We start from the raw sequence: 26120 nt of genomic DNA, 5'->3' as shown, positions 1-26120 counted from the left end.
GCAATGCGAAACTCACTTTGTCAACACTCACAGTCGAACTGCTGAAGGACGTTATATAGTGCGCCTTCCTGTTCGTCAAGAAAAGCTTCCACTCATTGGAGAAACATGGTCAATAGCCGCACGACGATTTATGCTCTGGAGAGACGATTTCAATCCGACGAGGCTCTTCGCTCTGATTATGTGCAATTCATGGAAGAGTATAAGCAACTTGGTCATATGGAGGAGGTATCGCATCGCGTCGCGTTGCCCCAGTATTTCTTACCCCATCACGCTATCCATCGTCCCGATTCCACAACAACTAAAACTCGAGTCGTCTTCGACGGATCTGTCAAAAGCAGCAATAATCTGTCGCTCAATGAGCTGCTTCTCACAGGGCCAACAGTGCAACCCACTCTTCTCTGTATTGTTCTCAACTTTCGTTTGCATCGCTACGTCATGACAGCAGACATAGAAAAAATGTACCGCCAGATTTTGGTACACCCAGACGACAGACCATTGCAGCAAATATTATGGCGACAAGATAATTCATCTCCAATCAAACCGTATCAATTGAATACCGTCACATACGGTACTTCGTGTGCCCCATACTTGGCGACGAGAGTATTGAATCAACTAGCATTCGATGACGGTGAGGAATATCCGCTAGCTGCACCAGTAGTGACAAACGGATTTTATGTTGACGATTTGTTAACGGGATCCAACGATCTAGATACTCTGGTGCAAACATCCAAACAACTTATAAAATTGCTAAGCAGAGCTGGTTTCTGTCTAAGAAAATGGGCATCTAATCATCCAGCTATTTTAGAACACATACCTGAGAAGCATCGTGAAACTGTACCAGTACTGGAACTGGACCAATCATCGTCTGTCAAAACTCTTGGACTTCTGTGGTTCCCGTCCGAAGATCTGTTTGGCTTTAAGGTTCCAGACATGCCTCATATAGGCAAAATAACCAAAAGAATTGCTTTATCTGAAATGTCTAAGCTGTTTGATCCTCGGGGCCTCATTGGGCCAGTTGTAGCCAGCGCTAAAATGTTCGTACAGCAACTTTGGCTTGAAAACTTAGATTGGGACGACATACTTCCAGAGAAGCTAAAAATATGGTGGCTGTCATTCCGGTCATCAATTATTGAAATGAAAAATTTGCGTGTTCCTCGGCGGGTGTTGGTATCCGCGCCAATAAGCTACGAACTACATTGCTTCACGGATGCTTCTGAGAAGGGATATGGGTGCTGCATCTATGCTGTCTCGTGTGATATCGAAAATAACAGATTCAGCCAACTTCTCATCGCGAAATCACGTGTTGCTCCAGTTGACGGTCTTACAATCCCACGACTAGAGCTATGCGCTGCCGTTCTAGGGAGCCAGCTAGTTGACAGTGTGCTAGACTCAACTTTGTTTTCCGGACAGCCAACCTTCTGGACAGATTCGACCATTGTTCTGCATTGGGTCAACTCTCCACCAAAAACTTGGAAGGTCTATGTCTCCAATCGAATTTCCATTATTCAACGACTCACCCAAGGTTCCCAATGGCGGCACGTCTCCACCACAGAAAATCCAGCGGACTGCTTATCGAGAGGCACGGAAGTGAACCAATTATTGCAGGACCAACTGTGGTGGCATGGGCCAGATTTTCTTCTGCGTCCAACCGAAGATTGGCCTAAATTCAATCTTAGTCAAACCCCAATAGAAAACGAACAACATGCTACTGAGAAAAAACCGACAGTCGTCCTACATGTGCACGTAGCTGATTCATGGATATCAGCATACTCAGAGCTCGCCATACTACTTAGAATTACGGTTTATTGTTTGCGATTTGTGACCAACTGCAGAGCTAGCGAGGAAAAACGAATCACCGGAAAGATAACGATTCAAGAACATGATAATGCGTTAAAGGCTCTCATCCGCATTGCACAGCAGTCTGAATTTGCAACAGAAATCCACTATTTACGAAGTAAGCCGAGCGGTCACAACTCACTGAAAGACCTGCAGTTTAAATCTTCTCTCAAGAATCTCGATCTGATCCTTGACCCCACTGGCCTGTTGAGACTCAACGGAAGACTAGCAAATCTTAAGGGATCACAAGACAGGCGATTTCCCATATTATTGCCAGCTGATCATCATCTCACCCAACTTATAGCAAGATCAATTCATCACCAAACTCTCCACGCAGGACCATCTCAACTGCTGGCTACGATTAGACAGCGATTCTGGCCGCTACGTGGTATGAATTTAGCTCGGAGAACAGTTCGGCGTTGTATCACATGCTTCCGGTGCCGTCCAAAGGCAAGCAATCAATACATGGCTCCACTACCTGAATCCCGCATAACACCAGCAAAGGTGTTCGAACATACGGGTTTAGATTACTGCGGGCCGTTTTACGTCCGCCAACTCGCAGGAAGGGGTGCTCCGATTAAAGTCTGGGTTGCAGTGTACGTATGTTTCGTCGTTAAAGCCGTGGTGCTAGACATAGTCGCCGGTTTGTCAGCAGCCGCTTGCGTCAATTCGTTGAGACGCTTCGTGAGTCGTGTCGGTCGCGTGCGCGTAATACACTGTGACAACAGCACCGCGTTCGTTGGCGCGTTTCGCGAAATCGATGAATTACGACAACAACTATTAAGGCAGCTGAATTCCACTCAATGGACCAACGAGTGCTTAGAAAGAGGCATCGAATTCCAATTCATCCCACCACGCGCTCCACATGTGGGTGGACTTTGGGAGGCAGCGGTCAAATCCTTCAAGCATCATCTGGTTCGCATCATGGGTTCATCACCACATCGCTTCGACGAGATGCGCACTGCTGTCGCTCAAGCTGAAAGCATACTGAACTCTAGACCGCTTACTCCGCTTACAAATCACCCTGAAGATCTTTCTGTTCTTACACCCGCTCACTTCTTGCTGGGAGAACCAACTTTTTGTCTTCCCGAACCAGACACATCACATATACCAATTAACCGGCTCTCACACTTCCAGGCAACCCAAAGAATGATCAACGACGTTTGGAAACGTTGGTCAAAGGATTACATATCTCTTCTGCACCAGCGACCAAATAAATGAAGAAAGGAGCCCACGGTATTCCAAATTGGAAATATGGTGCTCCTAAAAGTAGACAATGTTCCGCCAAAACATTGGCCTCTTGGTCGTATCGTTGCTGTCTACCCGAACAAAGACCACATCGTCCGTGTGGTGGATGTGCGCACACAGTCTGGCATTCGTCGTAGAGCTACAACCGAACTTTGTTTGCTACCGATTGATGACAATTCAAGTGAGCTTCCATCACAATACGCCATTGAGAAACCAACTACTGAATGAGCTGCGCCAGAATATTGAATGCTGCGCTTCAACGGGGGCCGAGATGTTGCGGATCTTATGCCATGTTTAGAGCATGATTAAAAGTCTACTCACCTTATTGTAACTTACACAATGTTCACTCGCCAAACGCCAATTACAGAAACAAATTATAACATACCTGAAATTATATACATTGATGCTTACCATACTTACTCTTAATCCACAATTATCCTAAACGCAATAAAATTTAAGGAAATAGATGAACGCATACTCACACATATACATTGCAAGTAAACAAAACCAATTTGAGAGATCAATTATAGAGGAGTTAATTCCTAACTATCAACCTCTTCACATTACTAAAAGAAAACTTCCAAGGTTCTAGAAACCTTATTCATTTCACCCACGGTGATATCATTGGCCGGACAAATTCCGGAAATTACAAACAGGTTTTTTATGCGGTTCCATAAACACTTAAAACGTGTTCCCGTGTAAAAAAGACCATACTGTATTAGTATGTATATGAATCCGTTGTAATTTTATTTTTCGTTATATCTTTTCAAATCAACTAACCATAAATCCTCAGTAATGTTTTCAATTGATCATTTAATTCGTTTAATTTGCTAAAAAGATAGTATGGTGGTAGATCGATTCTGTAGGATTTTTGAAAACTGTTGTTTCACAAAGTTGCTACAGCAAAAGATTCTAGAGCATACATAGAAACTAACTAAAAAAAGTATGATTTGACTATTCAGACAATGTTGAAAATTTGGTGACCTTCTCTTCACAATGCTCAGATGTAAATTTCAGTAAAAAAAAAAAACAAACAAACAAATCGCTCAGAAGTAGACAATGTGTTCATCGTAATAATTCATTATTCATACTTTATTTCTGTAATAATGTGTTTCAAAAAATGGCTAAATTTGCGATATATGCTAGTGAATCAAAAAACCGTGAAAAATCATATGCATTCTCCTTCTCGGTAATACCAAAGAGAAGCCTTAGAAATAGGCTGACCAGATTTTCTCGGGATAAAAACGGGACAAATGGGTTCAAAAAACGGTACACATGATAACATTTATTTTTGAAATTTTTTTTTCCAACCAAAGCATGCGAACAATTGGGACTGCTTCGATGAACTTACCCGATCCTGAAGAGTGCAATTTTCAGCAATGAGTTCCTGAAATTTGTCACATGATGATCGAAATTTTGACTAACAATTATCATGGTCTCAACTTTCAATCGCGACTTTTTAGTCTGTTTACGATAGTGGATGTCCTTCTAGTAGTGCAGTACTGTCAGGAAGGCAATAACGTATTAAGGCCCAAACACAATGGATACGTTTGCGTTGCGTTGACGTTAATTTGACAGAAAATGTATAGGCTGTCAAATTGCCGCAAAAGCAGCCGTAACGTATCCATTGTGTTTAGGCCTTTACTGAGATATTGAAAAAATCCTGGCTGTTTGGAAACTTATTTTCCAATTAGGAAAATTTCAATGCAATGCTCTATTTAGGATTTTTTCAAGGAATATCCGAAAACGGTACAAAATGGCAAAAAGACGGGACGGTTAAGAATAGTCGAAAAAACGGTACCGCCCCGTTCAAAACGGTACGTCTGGTCAGCCTACTTAGAAAGCTTGCATTGATTCCTCTCCAGCCAATTAGCAAGAAATCGTATAAAAATTAGAACAATTGATTTAATTATTCTACCTTAGAATTCAAGGATGCAAAAACTCAACACGATAACAAAAATGATTTTATTTGAAACACAAATCATGTTTTTCAAATGTCAACAAAATAAAATTCACCTTAAAAGTTTATGAAGTTTTCAAATCTTAAATAGTAGAGAAAAGAATCTTCGTTTATAAAATTTGAATGATATTGTCGTTTTTCAATTTAATTCTTACGAATCCAATCTTTCGGCAACTGGTGGTACTAACTCTGATTTTACGCGACATTCTACTCGTCAACAGAATTCAACAAAACTCTGAAATTCTTCAATCTAAACCTGTACGATAGTAAAAAAAATCCCCATTTATAACATTCCTTAATCAAAATATTTGAACCCCAACCCCATACAGCGGCAAGCAGAGCCAGTTGGAATATTATCACAAATTGCAAGCCCTCGTTTCCACTCGTTATGATACTGTGCATAAAAAGGTGGCAGTATTTTCTGTAAGCTACGAGAAAAACCCCACGAAGGTTAGATTAAAATAGAAAGGCATTATTAAAACATTACGCGTTCTCTTTTATGATAACCTTTCTCCTACCGGAATATTTATCTATTTTTGATGTACGTGTATTTGAAGTTCGTCGGAGGTAAACATAATCTTGTTTGCTAATCGTTCTGTTTATAAGTCGAGACGCCATATAATAGTTACTACTCGCGAATGTATCGACAAACTCAGTCTTTTAAAATGTTTGAAATACTTCAGTTTAACAATGAAATTTCATTGACTATAAACGCAAAAGTTTAATGCGAATACGAATAACGATAAACTGAAAATTCATATTTCGATTATGACTTGAAACTTTGTTTAATTCTTACGTAGACGGTTGCAATCTAAAATCATGTGGAAGGTAAATGTCACTCGGAGAATTAATTTTTGTTATCAACAGACTGCGAAACCATCTGTGAGTGTATAGGATAATTAAGATTGCACTATGTAATGTAATATTAATATTATACAATACAGAAACAAGTGACATCTGAAAGCTAAACAGTAGATACGCAAAGATGTTTGTTTAGAATTAATTACATCTCACGTAAACTAATCTGTGCGACACAATTCATTTGCTCTTTGTAGGCTTGGACGTAACCATGGTAGCTCTGGAAAATTTGCGACGCACGGAAGTACACTAGCGTGAAAGTCACTTTACAATGTGTAGGAGGAACAGAAATCCAGCATGCGCCAACAGTGAAACTTGTTTCGCAATATGATCCATATATGTCCATGCACGATGTCTAATGCCATGATCCACTACCGGTTTGGTGAGCATAAGACGATGTCGATCTCGTCACTCGGGATTGTTGAACCCACCGTTACATCGTTTAGCGAAGTTTCACTTACAACAGCAATGTTGGTGCAATTTATTTGATTTTATGTGACATTTCAAGTGTTTTATACATTGACTCTTAACTGAGTACACAGCGCTGACTAACCAACGGAAATTATACCAGTTGCTGGTAATAAAACTGTTCAACCAATACTGAAATGTTCTTATTCGTTATGGAGTCATTTGGCTATTGATTAGTAGATCAATTATCCCTTTGGAATTGATTTTACGGTTCAGCCCACCATTGCTAGCTCACCGATTAGTTAGCGTTTGTTAATAAAAACGATAAAGGTACGCAATTCAAGCAACACAAACGACTATGCAAAGTGAAACAAAAATATCAGTAGACGGGAGGCCTGTTTAATTATACATGACACTCCGTCAGAGAGGAGCCAACCATAATGTTACTCCACACCCATGCAGTACGGTTTACTCCCCTCATAATTACCGTCAAACCCTTTATTGTAGTGCAGTGCAGCGCAATAAAGAATTGGTGAACCAAGCATTCTGTTTGCTATACCATTATACTCTTCTTTGGAGAATATTTAGCAAGAAATTAACGAAGCGTAAAACGATTCGTTACATTGAGCGCGTTCGTTCAAACTTAGAAGAAAGCATTCAAAATGTGCGTTTTTTTAAACGAGATTGGGCCTGACCGATATAACCAAAAAAGTATACCATTGAATTGTTTTAAATATAGGTAATCATGAACAAATTCTAGAAATTTCATTTAATAACCAGTACATAAAAATATATGGTTATTTGGCCAACCTATAATACAAAAGGATTTAGTCGGTCGCGTTAATATTCATTGCTTCAAAATTTGTTCTTTACATCATTGGTCGTGAAGCGAAAGTAAGTAAAATGCTGCATTTTATTTACTTTCGCTTTACGACCAATGATGTAAAGAACAAATTTGGAAGCAATAAATATTAACGCGACCGGATAAAGCTGGTGAAGTAGAATAAATAACATTTTGCTATTATCTAATGAATGGAAGTTGAATTTACCACTGCATGACAAATTTCTTGACGGTCAGTTACCTGTAATTCATTTATTCAGCAGAAGAATCTGTAGTATCTCTTCGAAAGACCTATTTACAATGCTTGCTGTTTACAACAGCAGAAGCATTTTGCTTTATCTCTGTTGGTTGGTGTTTTACTGGTCGGAAAACGACGTCCTCTATGATACAGGGTCCGGCAATTGAACTGCTACATTATTTCAATACCCAGTTGCACACGAAACAACATTAGACGACTCCTCGTCACTTTATTTACATTGTGACTTAGCTATCAGAAGATGTATGTATTACTTTTTTATTGAGTGTTATCCAGAAAAATCCTTGAAAAACGACAAAAAGACGTATGACGTGAGCTGTTCAAGTTATGCATGTAGAAGTTTTGTATACCGTACAGTCAAAAGCGGTATGAAGAGGGACGTCGAGCTACAATGGTAACACCTTCAGCGAAATCTTTGACGTGGTATCATTAAATTAGCGGTGGTTCTCAACGTATCTGATTGAGGTCTCCGTCAGGTAATGCAAGATAAATTTCAGACCAAACCCTACAAGGTCCAGAAGTTTCGAAACCTCTCGGTGAAGCATAAACAAGAAGGGGTAGCTTGATATAAAATACCTCTTCCTTGGTCACCTGAGTGAGTGTTCAAACTAAAGAATGAAAAAGTGGAACTTGGCCAGGTAATTTCTATAAGTGAAATTGAATAAATTGGATGTAAAATGTTTTTGTTTTGATAATTTTATTTGTTTGGTTCAATGTAGCACTTCAATTGCCGGATCCTGTAGATGCTAGCTTCTGTGACTACAACCATTCGACGACGTTCTCTTGAAGCGTAATAAATTTCATTACGTTTAAAGGTGCAGCGCACCGTTCGTAATCTGGTATAAAATTGCATAAAAGCATTACCTCAGATAAAGGAGCGCTCAAACATTAAATCAATGTCATTGGAATAAAAGGTTTTAACGCTATTAGAAACTAAATACAAATAGATCACTAAATTGATATTACGTATTTACTTGAAATCATGGTGATTGCAGTAGAGTTGATCGCCATTTAATTCTTTTATGGTTACCGTAAACTGGCTTTGATCAGCCGGGTAACCTTGATCACACTACCCCTTTTTTGAATTTGTAATAAAAAGTGCTCGAAGAGCTTGATATTTGTTGTAATCTTCACTGATTGTGTTTATATATGTCTACATTGTTACTATCAATGCATTTCCTGCTATTAAAAGAGTGTTTTTCATGCTGAAATATTATTTGAAAAATAAAGTGGATTTTAAGTGATTTTTATTGCATACAAAACAAAAACAAGGAGTTACAAAAGTTATTCAGCTTGCATTAAAAATGAATACTTTTAGGAATGTTTTCTTAAAAATTCAATTATTATCTGAATCGAAAAAGTAGAACCAAAGTTGTCATAATTTCAATCGCATTTCAATTTACAAAAGTTCTTGGTGTGCCGAAAATTCAATCAAGACCTTGAGCTTGTTCTTCAAAACACCCCTGTGGCTTGTACGATAACTGCAACTACTTTCTAGGGTAAAAAGACTGACTTTCACAGTTGAACGTTGTTTGAATGAAACATACGTTACAAAAGTATCTTTCGCTAACAATTTCGCTAACCAGTTAAAAAATTAGCGGAATCGCTGAATCGCTAATTGAATTAACAATTTATGTTTTTAAGTCAACACTAGTCAACAACAGTCAGCATTAGTCAACTATTAACCCATTCCCTGCGGGTGATGCCATATGGCATCACCTGACATATAAACTTTGATAACAGTTTAACAACTATACTTGAAATTTCTAACGATGAAAATATTCTAAGCAGTTAGAGAACAGATTGATATATAGTTTTTGCCAATTATGCATGCGGTTGCTGAGTAATAAGGGTTTAAATGTCATTTTTCGATGTAGAAACTTATTTCTCTCCGAGGGGATAGGGTTAAGTACGTTTTTAACAAAAATGCGTGGGGAAAATTTTTTTACACGTGATGTAAAGTGTTATGAAGAAGACATGCGTTCACCGTCTAGATGAAATTTCAGTTAAATTTCATTTGAGATTTTAGCGCTAATCGATAATATTCTTCGCCTACCGTCATACGCGAATAGACAGCTACAATAGCTGAATAACAGCGGTAATTCCATCTACAATCCATTTAAGGCACCGCCTGTGGTGTCCCTAGTCTCTTTACAAAGTTATTTATTGTAATCAGTTGGTGCCCCGTGGATAAAAACAGCTCTCTCAAGCTGACCTCTCACCTCTAAAGATTACTGACAAGACAGCACAGATTGCCGATTCTGTCTTATCCCTGTATTTATCCATCGACTGAACCACAGCTGAAGCTCGATAAAGGAACCATTTTTTGTGCTCTCACATCTACTCTTACAAAGAATACTGAAAAAGTGAAAACATCAAATCGAGTCGAAGCTGTACTGTCGGTCCTGTTTCTGGTGTGGGACAGTATGATATTGGGGAGGCAAAAATATATAAGTCGAACAAAGTTCAAATTACACTTTTCTTTCGCAACTCTCGACGGCGTATCTGTTGCGCAAAAGAACATTCCGTGCGAGTAGCGAGTGCAGAGGGGTTTGCCCAAGACAGTACGCGACAGATAGAAAACATTTTCAAGGACTCAATACAAGAGTGTAAACAGCCATTATTTTCCTAAGGGAATATGAATTTTGAATGAAATTTTCCTGTTCCGCTCATGACTTCCCTGTTGGCTGGCAGCATCATCTCAGATTCCTATCAAAGTTGGGTGGATGATAGACTTTGGATTGCTAAGCATTTCTGCATTGTTGGAATTTTTGAAAAAGGGCTACCGGTTGTATTCTTTTAATTCTTAACCTGAAAACTACATAAAACTATATCAGCTGGCAACTTTTGGCCAACGCACGAAACGCTAGAAAATAATCAAAATTTCATGAACAAAAATTCAGTTTGTTAACTTATGGAACTACCATACTCTCTTTAGCATATCAATCGTTTGAAAATTCCACCAACAGCATCACAAAGTTCTATATCAAAGATTAAAAGTTACTTTGAAAGTTAAAAGTTTTTCATTTGTTCCAGTATTTCGAAGCAATTTTCAGCTTTGTATTTTTTTATTATTTTAAAACTATTTTCAAGTTCATAGAAATACTACAAGGTATACAGCCCTAGGGTTGTATGAAATGGTGACGTGGGACTAAACACTGTAATAAAAAGGATTTTTAGTCACAAAGGTTACAGCATCTGCAGACAGCAACAATTCGTTTGTTCTGTGGTTTAAGTATTTTTTATACGCAGCCTCCCCATAAATTTTCTTTTTAGAAATATATTGAAAGAACTTCGATTACACTTAACGATATTGTGTAGTGGTTTTTTTTGTGCGAACAACATTCATTTAACAAGGAACAAGCGTCTGAATCAGAATTAACTTTATTTCCTCATAAACCAAATCCAACAATACCTACGTTATCATAATACATGATTTTGTCTTGTTTAACTCTGATCAAATTAAATTTATTACATAAATCTTACTATGGAAATAATTTCGAAGCCGTTACATAGATTCACTCATAGGAAATCATAAGAAGATATGTTGAACAAAATTATCAACATATTCCAGCGAAAAATCACAACAATCGACAATTACAAGGAAGTTAAAGTTCGAAATGATTAATTTCTGTTTTTTGTTTGACAAGTTTTTTTCATTTGCCAACAATTACATTCACTGTATTACGAAGACAGCTAATATACGTAAGAATATTATTTGTTAAGTTGGAAACAAAAATATATCATCTAACAATGTTGATATGTGTAACAAAGATTCTGAATAGATCCTACTGAATCGACAAAATTTTCAGAAGCATTCGCTGGCTCTTAAGCTTCTATAAATTTGTATTTTCAGAAATCTACTCTTCCGATCACGATCATTTAGTGAATATCGAAGATAAAATGCAAAAAAAACCTTATGAGCGTTGCAAAAATTCTTGCTAAGTAGTTTATGTTTTTTTTCTAAAGTAACCATATTCATGAGATAAACTTTTAATCACTATCAATGCAGCAGTATGCAGTTTTTCCTTGATTTCACGGAAATAGAAGTCGTGTACCACTGCAGGCGACGAGAGATCAGCGGCGCTCTGCTTCACATAATATGTATATTATACTGAACGGTGTTGTTGCTTTTACCAGCATGTTTTCTTTCAAGACATCGGTTTTTATCATGCTCTGACAGCAGGTTTAAAATTGTTCAAGTAAAAGGCTTGTTTTAAAACTTTTCGAAAGATCTCTACCTTCAAGACTTCAGATTAATCTAAGTTCATGGAAGCAAACTTAAATTAACCTGTTAGGACGGGGAGATGCTGTCCTTTTTGACGTAGGACTACGTCTTTGTTTTCTATACTAGATTACACTTTGTGAAAATGAAAATGAAACTGGCAAATGTTGCGTCAGATTTCAAACGGTTATAGCAAGCGAACGACTTAATGCATCTTAGTCATTTATATGTCGGTGGATAGATAAAATGTGTAACAATTTTTTGATATTATGTTCAACATTTTTGCTTTACTGCTTAATGGTGGGAAAAGGTGAAAAGTTCCAAGGTCAAGCTTTCCCATACATTTCCCTCGATATTGGCTTGCTTCCCAAGCACAGATAACAACAGTGATGCCACATTTTCATCTGTATTTTGGAGCTCAAAAAATCTTATCACCTTGGTAAAATTTGAAAAAATCTGTAAAATAAAATCTGCATATCGTCGGTTCCGTGCAACACTGGCACAACTCGAAAATCATAGTTTCGAGAAAAACTCGTTTGAAAATTTGCGTCGAAAATTTATTTTTCGATTTTCAAGAAAACTTTGAAGTTTAAGATTACCAATCCTCATTTAACACTTTCAGGTCTATTATGCACGTATTATGAGCACGTTGTCCAAGTTAAAACCTTCTTTTCACTAACTTTATGGAGAAATTTCGATTTGTGCAGCAAAGGCACTTCTACTCATAACTCTGATTTTTTTGGGAATTTTGAAACGGGGTTTCGTGGAATAAAACTTCACTATATTTCGCAGCGTTTGCCATCAAAAACTCAAAAATGCAAAATTTTGAGTTGTGCCAGTTTTGCACGAAACCCACGATATGTACTGGACATATCCTTCTCGAAAAAAAATGCAATATAGCTTGTTTAACATTTTTTCCGTGATTCATTCATGCACACGTGTATGCGTATCATATGAATATAATAAAACCTCCGACACGCTCCACCGCATTTGAGTTAATTTATGTTTTTCAACTATACAAAGAAGTTTAATTTACGACCCCATGAAAGCCAAAAAAATCTGTATAAATCTGTATTGTTTCCAGAAAATCTGTAATCTGTATATGCAGATATCTGTATGTAAAATACGCAAAAAATCTGTATAAACGCAGATAAATCTGTATATGTGGCATCACTGGATAACAATAACATGGACGAAATAAATTCCACTGCCTACATATTTTGACTCAACAAAGTGTTTTGGTTTGTTTATCTTTGTCTAAGCTGCGTGACCACGCCTTACTGGTAAAAATCTACGCTGACCTTGATACAAAAGACTGCGTGTGGAAAATTCAGCTTCAGTTTAGTTTGTTCCGCAATAGCGAGTGCGGTGCAGCTGTTAAAGCTTCGCGACATTGAGAAACGAGAGCTGCATACGAGTCAACTTCCAGGCACCGAGGAGCATGTTACCTTTATTCTGCACACGGTAGCAACAGTTACCATCGTTCGCTGCAGGATATTTTGCTAGCACAGCTGCTGGAGGGCACAGCGGAGAGCAAATTTTTTACGCGGCCAACAAAATAATCGATGCTACCGGTGGTGGTGTGATCATCAGCATTCTGTAGCTACATTTCGAGCTGAAGATTATGAAATCGGTTCTTTTCAGAACTATAAGATGATGAAGATAAGAGTTATGAGAATTTTCACAACTACTACTAGTGTGAAATGTTCATCTATTTCTAAATAATCATTTTTACAATAACGACCAGGACGCACCAAAGATAAACGGTAGTGTTACCTATGAATAGTATATCACAACCAGAGCTCCGAAATCTCACATTCAAGGCTTGGAATACACCTGAAATGGAACTAACTGTACACTCACTCTCACCCTTTGCAGTGATACTGAATTGAATCTAGTTACCCTCACCCCAAATTTAACGTTTTACTGATTCGGCTGGTGTTACTTTTTGTCATGCTTTGCCATTCATTCGTTCAAGAAAGTAATGAATGATATCAAAGTTATAGCGCCTATTTAGTTTCGTCAGGCTACCGCAAGCATTGGGTGCTCTACAGGATGAGCTTGAATTTTTAAATTAGTTTTACTATAAAACCATTTTACAAGAAACCAATGGCTAATAGTTATTTCAGCACCAGGAATTGGAAAATCACTATCAATCCAGTGAATTGATAGAATTTTGAGCAGAGACTTCAGTCAAGCAAGCGCAAAGTAGTTGATATTTGAACAAACGAGAGAATCACACCGCTATCGGCACGGTAAAAAGTTTTTGTCAGAGCATGCTGTATGAGGGATAGAATAGAATGAAATAGCTGGAAATATGGTACTCTGAATGTTCTTATTATTCGTCTTCACACAGTTCTGTCACTTTTTCCGAACACTGATCACAACAGGATATAACCTTAATTTCAAGAATTTACACTGCTAAATTGAGTGATTTTCCGGTTTAATTGTTTGTTTGTGTTCACTCGAACACCGTTATCAGTTAAATATTAGCAACGAAAATTAGTTAATCTAAGAACCAGAGTGATTTTCGCATCGGGAAAGCAAAAACTTTCTTTTGATGCTTATGAAAATCACTCAGTAGTATTGAAGATGTTTTGGTTTGTTTCTCTTTCATTCTATAAGCTATGTGGCCACGCCTTAATGGTAAAAATCTACGCTGAACTCGATACAAAAGACTGCGTGTGGAAAATTCAGCTTCAGTTTAGTTTGTTCCACAATAGCGAGTGCGGTGCAGCTGTTAAAGCTTCGCGCATTGAGAAACGAGAGCTGCATACGAGTCAACTTCCAGGCACCGCGGAGCATGTTACCTTTATTCTGCACACGGCAGCAACAATAACCATTGTACGCTGCAGGATATTTTGCTGGCACAGCTGCTGGAGGGCACAGCGGAGAGCAAATTTTATACGCGGCCAACAAAATTATCGATGCTACCGGTGGTGGTGTGATCATCAGCATTCTGTAGCTACATTTCGAGCTGAAGATTATGAAATCGGTTCTTTTCAGAACTATAAGATGATGAAGATAAGAGTTATGAGAATTTTCACAACTACCACTAGTGTGAAATGTTCATCTATTTCTAAATAATCATTTTTACAATAACGACCAGGACGCACCAAAGATAAACGGTAGTGTTACCTATGAATAGTATATCACAACAGGATATAACCCTCATTTCAAGAATTTTCACTGCTAAATCGAGTGATTTTCCGGTTTAATTGTATGTTTGTGCCCACTCGAACACCGTTATTAGTCAAATATTAGCAACGAAAATTAGTTAATCTAAGAACCAGAGTGATTTTCGCATCGGGAAAGCAAAAACTTTCTTTTGATGCTTATGAAAATCACTCAGTAGTATCGAAGGTGTTTTGGTTTGTTCCTCTTTCTCGAAGCTACGTAACCACGCCTTAATTGCAAAAATCTGCTCTGAACTCGATACAAAAGACTGCGTGTAGAAAATCCAGCTTCAGTTTAGTTTGTTTCACAATAGCGAGTGCGGTGCAGCTGTTAAAGGTACGCAACATTGAGAAACGAGAGCTGCATACGAGTCAACTTCCAGGCACTGCAGAACATGTTACACCTTTATTTTGCATACGGCGGCAACAGTTACCATCGTTCGCTGCAGGATATTTTGCTGGCACAGCTACTGGAGGGCACAGCGGAGAGCAAATTTTACCCCCCCCCCCCTTGGGTGATTTTTCGGTATTCAAAAAAGCCAAACTTCAAGCGCTTTGCGCCACCCCATTTTAAGTCCGATTGAGCTGAAATTTTGCACAGGGTGTTTTTTCGAGCAGGTGAACATTTTGTATAGGGTTTTTTTTTATTTGAAATTTTCTGGTCACTTTTTTCCATACGATGATTGGCGCCCTAATGGTTGGTGTCCATTCACATCGTCTGTGCTAGGAATGCTCGCGTGAGATTGGTTCATTGTTCGCGTAAATTTCCTTGTAACTTTTTATCAATTTTCACCGTTGAGCAGTGAAATAATAATGATGACTAGCGTATTATAAAAATGTTACACGTTTTATCTATCCAACAATCTATTGGTTATTGTTATCCATCATGTGGTTATGCTGTTATTATCGTTTGATAGGGGACACCTCAGTATACTTGAAAATTTCAAAATCAGTGCAATGTTATCTCAGCAAGACTGGATGGATAGGCAGTACAACTTTGAACGACTATTCCAAGTGACTGAGCCAAGTCGCACTGAATGGGAATCAGGTGGGCCTAGCATTCAACCAGGCTCAATAGTGTTCTACACGGATGGCTCCAGGTTAAACAATAGGGTTGGCGCTGGGGTGGCAGGCCCTGGAGTCAGTCTATCAATACCTATGGGAGAGTGGCCAACAGTATTTCAAGCAGAAATACAGGCAATAATTGAATGCGCTACAATTTGCTTACGACGTAACTATAGACATACAAATATATGCATTTTTTCGGATAGTCAAGCTGCACTAAAAGCACTGAAATCCGTTTCCTGTTCTTCGAAATTAGTATGGTATTGTATTCAATTGCTACAGCAGGTGGCTAGAAATAGTAAAGTAAACTTATTCTGGGTACCTGGGCATTGCGGCATTGAAGGGAATGAAAAAGCTGATCTGTTGGCGAGAAATGGATCAATGCAGTTGTTCATAGGGCCAGAACCGTTTTGTGGGATCTCAGAATGTGCCCTCAAAATGGAACTTAAGAAGTGGGAACGATAAATGATAGAAAACATTTGGAAAAACAATAATTCAGCTCGACAATCGAAAAAATTTATTGCACCCCAAAAAACAGTAACCCAGCGATTGCTCAGTATCTCAAAAAAAGACTTATGTACCTACAGTGGCCTTGTAACGGGACACTGCCCAAGTAAATATCACTTTAAACAGATAGGTAAATTGCAAAATGATGCCTGTCGCTTTTGTAACCTAGATAAAGAAACCTCGGAACATTTATTATGTGACTGTGAAGCACTCTCTCAAAAGAGGAAGCAATTCTTTGATAAACACTTAATACAACCATTAGATATCTGGATGACTTCTCCCAATAAGGCAGTGAACTTTATTCGTTCAATAATACCTTATTGGGACGATGCCTATATTCAGCAAGTGGAAACCATTCAACCTAATAGTGGTACGACACCCTGATAAGGCTTACATCAAATAGGGGCCCGCCACAAAAGATCAAATCTCTGGTCGCAGTGGAAAATGTACCCAACAGGAAAAAAAATCGTTTGAAATCTGACGTAACATTTGCCAGTTTCGTTCTCTATTCTACAGAATGCATTCCAGTATTGAAAACAAAGACGTAGTCCCACGTCAAAAAAGGTAGCCGTTTACAAAAGTTAGTATTTATTATTTTTTCAACAATTTTAAGTGTTCAGAATAGCCTATAAAACCATAGTCTCATGCCTTTGGCATGTAAGTATTTTTTGATAATTTTTGATACTGTCATCTGAGATTTTTTTTGTTTTTTGCAAATTTTTCAGTATTTTTAGCATAACTTCAAACAGCTTTCAACAATGGCCCTTACTCTTAACCTTATTTTTTTCCAAAATTTCAAGTATTTACTCAGAAAAAGTGCTTTTACTCAAAAAGAGTGCTACCAACTGCTTGTCAAGTTGGAATGAGATTTGTGAGATACGTTTGCTAACAAATTTCAACCACTGACACTGTTTAAACAAAGTCAACAGGATAGCATAATTATGCTATTAATTCATAACTCCGACTAATACAACCGATATACATAGTCAGCTACAATATGCAAATTTTAGCACCTTCCCAAGTTACCCTATGATTTTCAGATTGCAACTTTGTCGATCCGATCTATTAGAGTCAATCATTATAATTAATTCCCTTCCAGCAGAATAGAGGACCAATTCATCTCCTCATATTTAATTTAGTGGGATGATAGTAGCCAAGCACTATTGGCAGAGAATAAACGGTTTGCATTGGAATGGGTAGCCACTTAATAAATGGTCGACCGGGGTAATTGTTCCCTGAGCCAAGTGAGGCGATGACAACCTGCTTGCTCCTCACACAAAACCCAAAAATGACAATTTTATTTGCCATTTAAAATAATTATAACGGTCATAAATATTAATGAGCTTTTTGCTGCCATGATGATTTCATTGCTCGAAATAATATGATATGATATGCTGTGATCGAAAGCAATTGACGTTATTTTTGACCGAGTTTTCAAACATAGGTATTTGAATGGGATTAAAGCTTATTTAGTCAGGTGATAACTTTTTTCGTAATAATCTCTAAATTATTTCATTTTACAACAAATTAAACAATAAAATCATTGTAGGTAACTTATACTTCTAACTTTTTTGGTTTACTTGAAAACATGCCATATAAACCCAAAAAAATCTTAACGCGTTCCACGTTCAGGTTGATGCCAGTCCCCACTGTACCTACAAAAAATTGTTTAACAAAGGGACGACATGTCACTTATTTGGCCATAAAAAATCAGTTTTCTTTCGAAAAATTTGCATTGCCTTTTCTGTTCGTTCGAAGCTAATGGAACAGGAGCGTATTGGCGGCTCTGTGCTGCACAGTCTTTGTAGTTGTGCCAAAGAGGCCAACCGGCGAATCCAGCAGGACACTAAGAAGTGCTCATTTTACTCTAGAACCGAGCAAGTAGTTTGCGTGACTAGACATGTTGACTAGACTGTTGGCTGGTTTGCTGGGCTGGCAACAAGAGTTTTCCACGTTTCACTCCGTTACACAATCTACAAGGAATCGGAATTCCACGCTGGGTAGCGCTCAGTGTAACTATATAAGGGAGTTATTTTTTGGCAAGGACGTTCATATGCGGTACTTCTATGGCTGAGCAATTAGCTTATGTTCATGCAGTTGTTCTGCATTGTTGATAAATAGATACACGAAGGGAAGTATGTCATCGTACAGATTCGGTAATATCAAGATTACCGCTTTTAGATACTAAATCGGTAAATACAATATTTTGTTGTTGAAAGAATTATTTTGACGAAGAGCTCTAGCCAGCATCCTTTATAATACAATATTAAAATAACATCGATCGATTGATATACATTTACATCTCGTAACCAGTTTTGTTAGAATGTCATCATTATTATGGAGCTGAATTTGCTCTATTTTCAGAGTGATCGAAGTTTTTTTTTTTAAGGTAAACAACATTAGTCTGGTATACTTACTGATAAATTTCACTTTCTTCGACGCTTTCGGTTGTTTGGTACGTGCCTTGGTCGGTTTCTTTGTCGGGGCCGAACGGCGGTTTACTGCGTATCCACAAAATCCAGACAGTGGGCGCAAAAACGACACGGGAGAGAAAAAAATGATATACAGGCATACGCGTGGGGGTACGACAGTTGCTCGTACAAACACCAGGATTACTTCAAACTGGATACGATCCGCTGCTCGCTATAGAGTGCTTCGAAAGGAGGTCAAAATCAATACGTGGGTATGTTTAAAATATCCGCAAGCCTTAAGAATGCAATATGCAAAATAAGTTAAACCATACCATGCTGACTCTACCGAGGGAAGTTTATTCGGTTATCCCTTAATAAGAATCAAAAGTTTGCCGCTGGGAAGCCGTGGATGAGTGCAACCATTGTTTGTCTAATATGTGTGAATTACGATTTAATGAAAAAAATGCAAATTCAACCAAAGACACAATGAAACTCTATAGGAAGATTATGGAAAATTGATAGCATAGAATTGATTTAAAACTTTAGAGCGCAAAAACGGTACAGGTTGAATGGGAAGCAACTCAACAACAGACTCATGTTGTTATGCGCTGGAGGACAATCCGCAATGCAGAAGGGTTGCCCTTGTTTTAGTAGGTTTTTCAAGGTGTTGTCTGTGAATTGGTGCCGGGAGTGTTTAATCTATTCCCATGGGGGGTATTATGTCAAGTATTATTAAGCAATTTAATCCATTTCAAGTCGGATTAATTTTAATAAAAACCAATGAATAATTTTTATTTTTATAGAAATTCATGATGTGAACCAATGTGATAGTTTGTTTTTCTAGAATGTTAAATTACATTTCTAACTCCAAGTGTCCATACGTTTCCAAGTGCTTGTATGGATTCATATTTTTGAATAATTCTACTAAGGCTATTCACTGTAAACCACTGGTGAGTTATCAATGCCTTGCAGGCCGGCGTCTTCATTGTACGTGTATAGCGTATATTTGAGTTCACCCACAGAAGCCACCAGGAATGACGATGACGTATAAGCTGAAGCTCAAGCAGGAAATGAAACTCTTCTTTTCAAACCACGTTTATCAAAGGGGCTTTCCACGCCAGAGGCAGGAGCTCTGATATACTGGTTATTTTTCAATGCACTTATTCATCCGATCTTTTGCACTATTCACTCGTAGGCTTGGGGAAAGTATTCTATCAAAAGTAGTTGTGCAAACTATCACATAGGTACTTTTAGAAGAAAAACTTATCTGCTTATTTTTTTGAAATTGTACATTGCGACACAGATTTTAATGAAACATGTTTCTATTACCTAAAACCAACGAGTTTGAAAAATGCGCGCACAATTTGTTTCGGAATTTGACATTAAATGTTTTATTAGGTTACATATGGCAATTGTCAAGAAGATTCCTACTTTGTTGAAATCTTCTTCTTGATTTGAAGGTTCAAATACATTTTAAAAACATATGCATCTATTTAATGTAAAAAATTCATGCTATTGTTATTAAAAAATAATACCGAGAAGATATCGTTCATGAAACGGTTCACAAAAGAAAAATCCATAATAAATAGCAAGATTTTTTTTAACAGTTCCCATCAAAACATTATTATTTCATTTAAATTTAGATTTTGAATAGAAGATAATTCTTAGCAAGTCTTAAAAAACAAGCACTTCCAGAACTCTGGGGCGATGACAGCGTCTGATGCACGGGGTCTAGATAGTAAAATACATACGTACCAAATGTTAGTACTCAGGTGCTTTGTACGTTGGTCTTCCTACATCTGTATACATACACGACCAACAAGAAAACAGTATATGAACAAAAGCTATTCTCAGGACACCGTTTACATTACATGCCGTCAGAAGTGGCGTCTGTCGTTCTACTGTGGCTCCCCTTTCGTGAGTAATTTCATCGTGCAGTCGCCATCGAAAATCCGGAATCAGTAGCTGCATGACTCATAATCCATCCCACATTGGAGGTGTAAACGTTAGAAAGCAGTGCAGCACGAGACACAGTTCGAAATGCGCATAGAAGAGGAAACATTGCATGATGGTGCCGGCGAACAAAAAGAAAATACGTAAACCTCGAAGCCGGTTTTGTCAACTATGGATGTAACTTAAACAGAGCTTTCTATATTTTACAAACAGAAAATGAACTCACACAAAACTGGAAATTTGGTTGATTCATCACGAATGCCGCCAAAATGGACTGAATTTTATATCTTTTACTAGATTCTACTTATTCGTTGAAGTATACGGAAAATTTCCCGAGCTTAGACATTGCACAGTGTTTCATTCTAATCGAAATTTAAAGCACTGCAGAAGACTACAAATAGTAGTCAAAATCTGCAATTTGAGTAAAATTGGTTATTTTACTTCTGAAAAAAAAAAAAAAAATAGTAGAAATAGAAGACAACTGAGTTTTTCTCTTCTTAATAATTTGATGTGATACTGCTAAGACGCTCGAAATAATTTGTCTAATTTATTAGAGTTATTTTAACTTTTTTCGTCCGATTTCTCATGCGATTCAACAGAAACAGTTATTAAAATTATCAATCGTTATATATTATGTTTTCATTACAACAACCGCACATAAGAATTACGGAAAATTCATCTGCCAAGAAAATTTGAAACAAACAACGGAGAAGAAAATGGGGGGTAAAATAGTGAATCTATTGTTGTCTCACTTTAAATTATGTCATGTGTTGAACTTTAACCAAAAATTTACATTTTTTCATTATAGCCTTATCCCATGATTTTTTACATTTTCCAATTCTTCTGCAAAATTGTGCGATTTTTATGGGCTCATTTTATTGTTGGAGATTACAACACGTCACACAGTGCAACGTCCCATAGACAAAAATCAAAAAAGTGGATTTCTTATTGAACGAATTCTATGTGCTGGTATGTTTTATACATGTTTGAGACATACTGTAATGATATTATTAACCTCCCAAGCTCACTCATACGATTATGGCACGCATCTACTGCAAAGTGGTTTCAACTACTCAAGTGACACGTTATTTTTAAAAAAATTTCTCAGTTTTCAAATTAATTTTTTAATATACTCTATATTTTTTCATGTTAAAACCAAATGGCAACGGTAGAGGCATGTAACTACTACATTTCACATGTTACTATTGAGACATAACGTAGCGCATTTGGAAGTTAAAGGCTTCTTAGTCATGCTTATTTATGCTTAGAGAAAAAAGACACTTTCGATTTAAAATCGAACGTCAAAAAAGTACCCCAAAATACCTCTCTGAATTTCACTTTTTTCTCTTATTTGGAATGTCCTTCAAACTTTTGAAGTGATTGCCATTGCTCAAGTTTGCTCTTTCAACTGAAATTCGCGTTTTCGAATGATACCTCTGGAACCAAGAGTGAGCAATTTGTCGTACATATGTCCCTTATTTTTATGTTTAACACGTAATTTATGTGCAAAACACATAAAAGAATCCTGGATTAACAATGCCTAGATGTTTTGCAACAGTAAACCGTAAATAAACACAGTTGAAAGAGATTTAAATAGAAATAATCATAAAAACTAAATGTGATGGCGTTTAGGTCACTTTTTCATCGCCTAGAAATTATTTTAATATGCTTTTCAAGCCTTTTATCTGGAAATGCATAATATTCTTGAAAAATTATCATTTTATGCTTCTGTACAAAAAAATGGCGTTTGAGACATTTTTGCGATGACGTATTTGACATTCGTCAATTGTGCAAAAAGTAGTTCTCATCGGTACTAAACATTTTTCGTGTCACACCAATTGAAAAAAAATACTAGAATGGCTGTTTTGATTTTTGTCCCGCATTCCCATACATTCAACGCACTGTGCGTCATCGTGAAAAATAACAAAGTTTTTTGTTATATTTATATTTTTTTTTATTTCAAGAGATTGACAGACATATTGACATTGATAAAGTTGCTAGCAAAAGCATCTGCTACAACTTTTTCAGAAATTCTGGATGTCTATCTGACTGTCCTAAAAGTGTAAATTCTTCAAATCAATTCTAGGTGAATTAATCACTGAATCGTCCATTTTACAAGAAGCGCAATAAAATACATAGCATTTTTTCCAAATAAAGTAGGGTATCGAACGTCTTCGTCAGTGGTTTTCTTCGGCAGGTTTTTGCATAAGATTGCTGCAAAAAACCTGCCGAAGAAAACCACTGACGAAGACGTTCGATACCCTATATCACTAAAATTAAATTTGCGAATGCTATTAATTTGGAGCACAAAATCAGCAAAATAAAACACTGTGCATTGGGTTTCTGAAGTTAGTACAAGTGATTTTAAATGTTTTTCAAAATATTTCGCAAAAACTTGACTTGCAGTTTGAAATTAGAATAATTTATAACTTGTTCATAATTTATAATACATCTTACAAAGACCCCTTTCGATTTTCGCAACACGTCCAAATTCAATTTTTTTATGATGCCTAGCGGACTAAAGAGAGAATTCAATAGAGCTTTCTACGCCAGATCTCACCAATACAAGCTTAGTCGTGTACCCTTATAAAATCGATTTGTTTTCAACCAAAAAATCAACTGATATTCAATTTCGAAAAATATTTCACTTATAAATCCTGGTTCATTAGTGTTACCTGTTTTAACAAAATTTGTTTTAGTGGAAAAATAAATGAAATAAAACTAAAAATCGGCTTACAACTTGAATAAAAGTTCGGAGCAGGAGGAAATTTTTTGTTACCATATTTGATTATTTGCAACCAAAAATAAAACTTGTATTAGTGTAATAATACTAGCGCAGATAGAAAGGTCTATAGCCAATTATATAGCGAATCCGAAAAGTGTTGTCCGATGCCTACCGGACTGAAGCGAAAATTCAATTCAACGGTATACAAATGGTGGCAACACGTCCAAATTTTTTATGTTGCCAAAATTGAACCGTGCTAAAAACGAAACGTGCCAAAATCGAACGGGGTCTGTATATATAATAAACGATGAAAGGGTTTTTATGCCTGTTCGAGAAAGAATAACCATAGATTTTATTCAAAAAAAACTTCTCCTTACTACAATAAATTTTCGGTCCTGTTATGCTTTGCAATTAGGCCTTTTTTTTTCTTTTATTTCTCGAGATGGGCCAACAGGAAAAATGCTGGTCGATAACCGGTAGTTAATATTTTAATAGAAAAAGTCTAATTAACGGGTGACAACTAAAAATTTGTAATTTTTAAAGGCTCTCTTACATGTATATGCATGTGAATGTAAGCTCTCTTTCTCCTCTTTATGCCAGTATTTTTTTTGTATGCATACCCAGTTTTGTCCAAAATTGCGTCGAAACAAGGAGCATTCCGCAAGCGCATTGTAGACACAGTAGAGATGGTCGGGTTCGGGCTTAAGAATTTTTGAAAGTGTCGGGTTCGGGTTTGGTGGAAAAAAATGCCGGTTTTAGATCTGAAAACCCGACTACATCAAATAATCATTTTGAATAATGATGTCTAATTTCATTCAACTGTAAAAATCACTAACATTTCAATTCCATTCGAGGCTCAAAGCTTCAGGGCAGACTCAAATTAGTACAAAAAATCGACCCCCAAAAAAATCTCGGGTTCGGGTTCCACAGTTTTGGGTTCGGGTTTCACAAACATAAAATTTTCGGGTTTGGGTCGGGTTGGGGTTTCTGTTTGTCTGAATCATGGTTCAACCCTAGTGTTTTGGCTATCAACACAAAACACCATATCGATGGAGTTTATTGGTTTTGTTCAGATAAAATATCATCACATTGCGTCAATAACACAAACGTTTTTGTTCAACCACCCGACTCCATTTGTACCCTAAATACGCAACCCAACGAATCTACCTGAGTGTCATCCAATCTAAAATTTCCTAGGGATTTTGAGTTCCTTCGGTGCAAAAATAACTGGAGATCAACGTATTGCGAACAGTTGATTGGTAGATTCAAGAGATGCATTCGAAAAGCGGACTTGAAGGCCTTACAAAGCTCTAGCTCACAGTATTATGCTTAAGCTGGAGCTCGATCGTATTTGCTGCTTTGTGCAGAATCTGAGCTAGTAGTTGCACAAAGAATTAGGGTTCAACTAACCATCTTCAATGTACAACTCAGTAGCTTCCGCTTTGTGTAGATCAATAATGGCGCCGGATACGTCCTTACGGTCGGTTAGAAAAAGGAAAGAAGGAAATGTTACAACCGTTGTTGCCAGAGATCGATTTCACCTCTGCATTACCCCTTCCTCTGTACGTTTATGTATAGACTGTACTGCTGTTTTACCGAGCCTCGTTACCCTGTCATGTATCGCCAATTATAACTGCCTGGAGAGGTATTCGTTCAACTGTGTGAGACTTTTTTGCTCTAGAACTTATGTCGAATTCGTTTTCGCGGTGTAGCTACACTCGGACTACACTTTGTACCCCGTAAATGTTTTTTTTTTCACTTTCCGGACTACATTTTTTTGTCTCTGACCACACTTTTTCTGTCTCTGACTACACTTTTTTATCTCGGACTACACCCGTAAAAAGCAGAGTGTACTGTAGGGAGTTACGTATGTGTCAAAACTGGTTTGTTTTGGTTCTCGTTCCACGAGGTAAAGTGTCAGGTAAATATTTTTTCAGCACATTTGCGAGATGGAAATATGAAATGGAAATAAGAAAAAATGACGATGGCGATAATGATGGGAGTTGGGAGGGAGCCTGAGAATAAACTCATGCGAAAAAGTCTCTCTGAAACCGAATGGTCTTATTCTACTAAGGTTCGAACTCATAACCAATCGCATGTTAAAACGGACTCTGCAACATTGATACTACGGGCTCCCCTTCTCTACAAAACAGCATAATGTGTTACTTTTAGGCCTGTTGGGATTATTCGCCAAAGCTTCAGTTTTGCAAATACACAAATTGTGCGCTTCGATTTTGTTTTGTATTCCTTACCATGAAAAGGACATTTTGGAGTTTTTTTAAAATCGGTCAATCAAAGTAAAACAGTCGACAATAAAGGAATTTTAACTGTCGAAGACCCCAAAACGCTATTTAAGGAGAACCCTACTCTAGAAAGTCGAAAAAAAAATAATTTTTTTGGTTTTTATTTTTCGGATGTTTAGCGTAAAGTGAAATCTTCGGGTATTTTGGCTTTTGACTAAGATATATTTGAAGATGTTTTTTGCATATCATCTATAGTGAGTATTATGCTCTTGGCAGCTGGGAACGTGGATGCTCTTTCTAAATCAGTACCTAAGTGGTTGTACATATTGATTCTAGTGGACCGATCAGACTGATTTTTATAATATATGAAAATATATTATCTAAATTGCTTATAGCCGTTTTTTAATT

The 26120-nt window shown here is 37.2% G+C and overlaps 1 protein-coding gene across 6 annotated transcripts in view; it reads right to left on the bottom strand.

The window, feature by feature from the left end:
• The window catches only part of LOC129731606 (GYF domain-containing protein gyf-1), a 62272-nt gene that overhangs the window by 21896 nt on the left and 14256 nt on the right, over positions 1 to 26120 (bottom strand). For 5 of the 6 annotated variants that reach the window (XM_055691720.1, XM_055691726.1, XM_055691721.1 and 2 more), the window contains one exon: positions 18798 to 18881. The exons of the other annotated variant lie outside the window; for it this stretch is intronic. In XM_055691720.1, coding sequence (XP_055547695.1) covers positions 18798 to 18881 — 84 coding nt within the window. The remainder of the gene's footprint in view (positions 1 to 18797; positions 18882 to 26120) is intronic. 6 annotated transcript variants of the gene reach the window in all.

The sequence above is a fragment of the Wyeomyia smithii genome, chromosome 3 (genome assembly GCF_029784165.1).
Source record: "Wyeomyia smithii strain HCP4-BCI-WySm-NY-G18 chromosome 3, ASM2978416v1, whole genome shotgun sequence".
NCBI classification, from domain to species: domain Eukaryota; kingdom Metazoa; phylum Arthropoda; class Insecta; order Diptera; family Culicidae; genus Wyeomyia; species Wyeomyia smithii.
The sequence above is the reverse complement of the archived record's forward strand: the minus strand, read 5'-3'. Positions and strand labels throughout refer to the sequence as shown.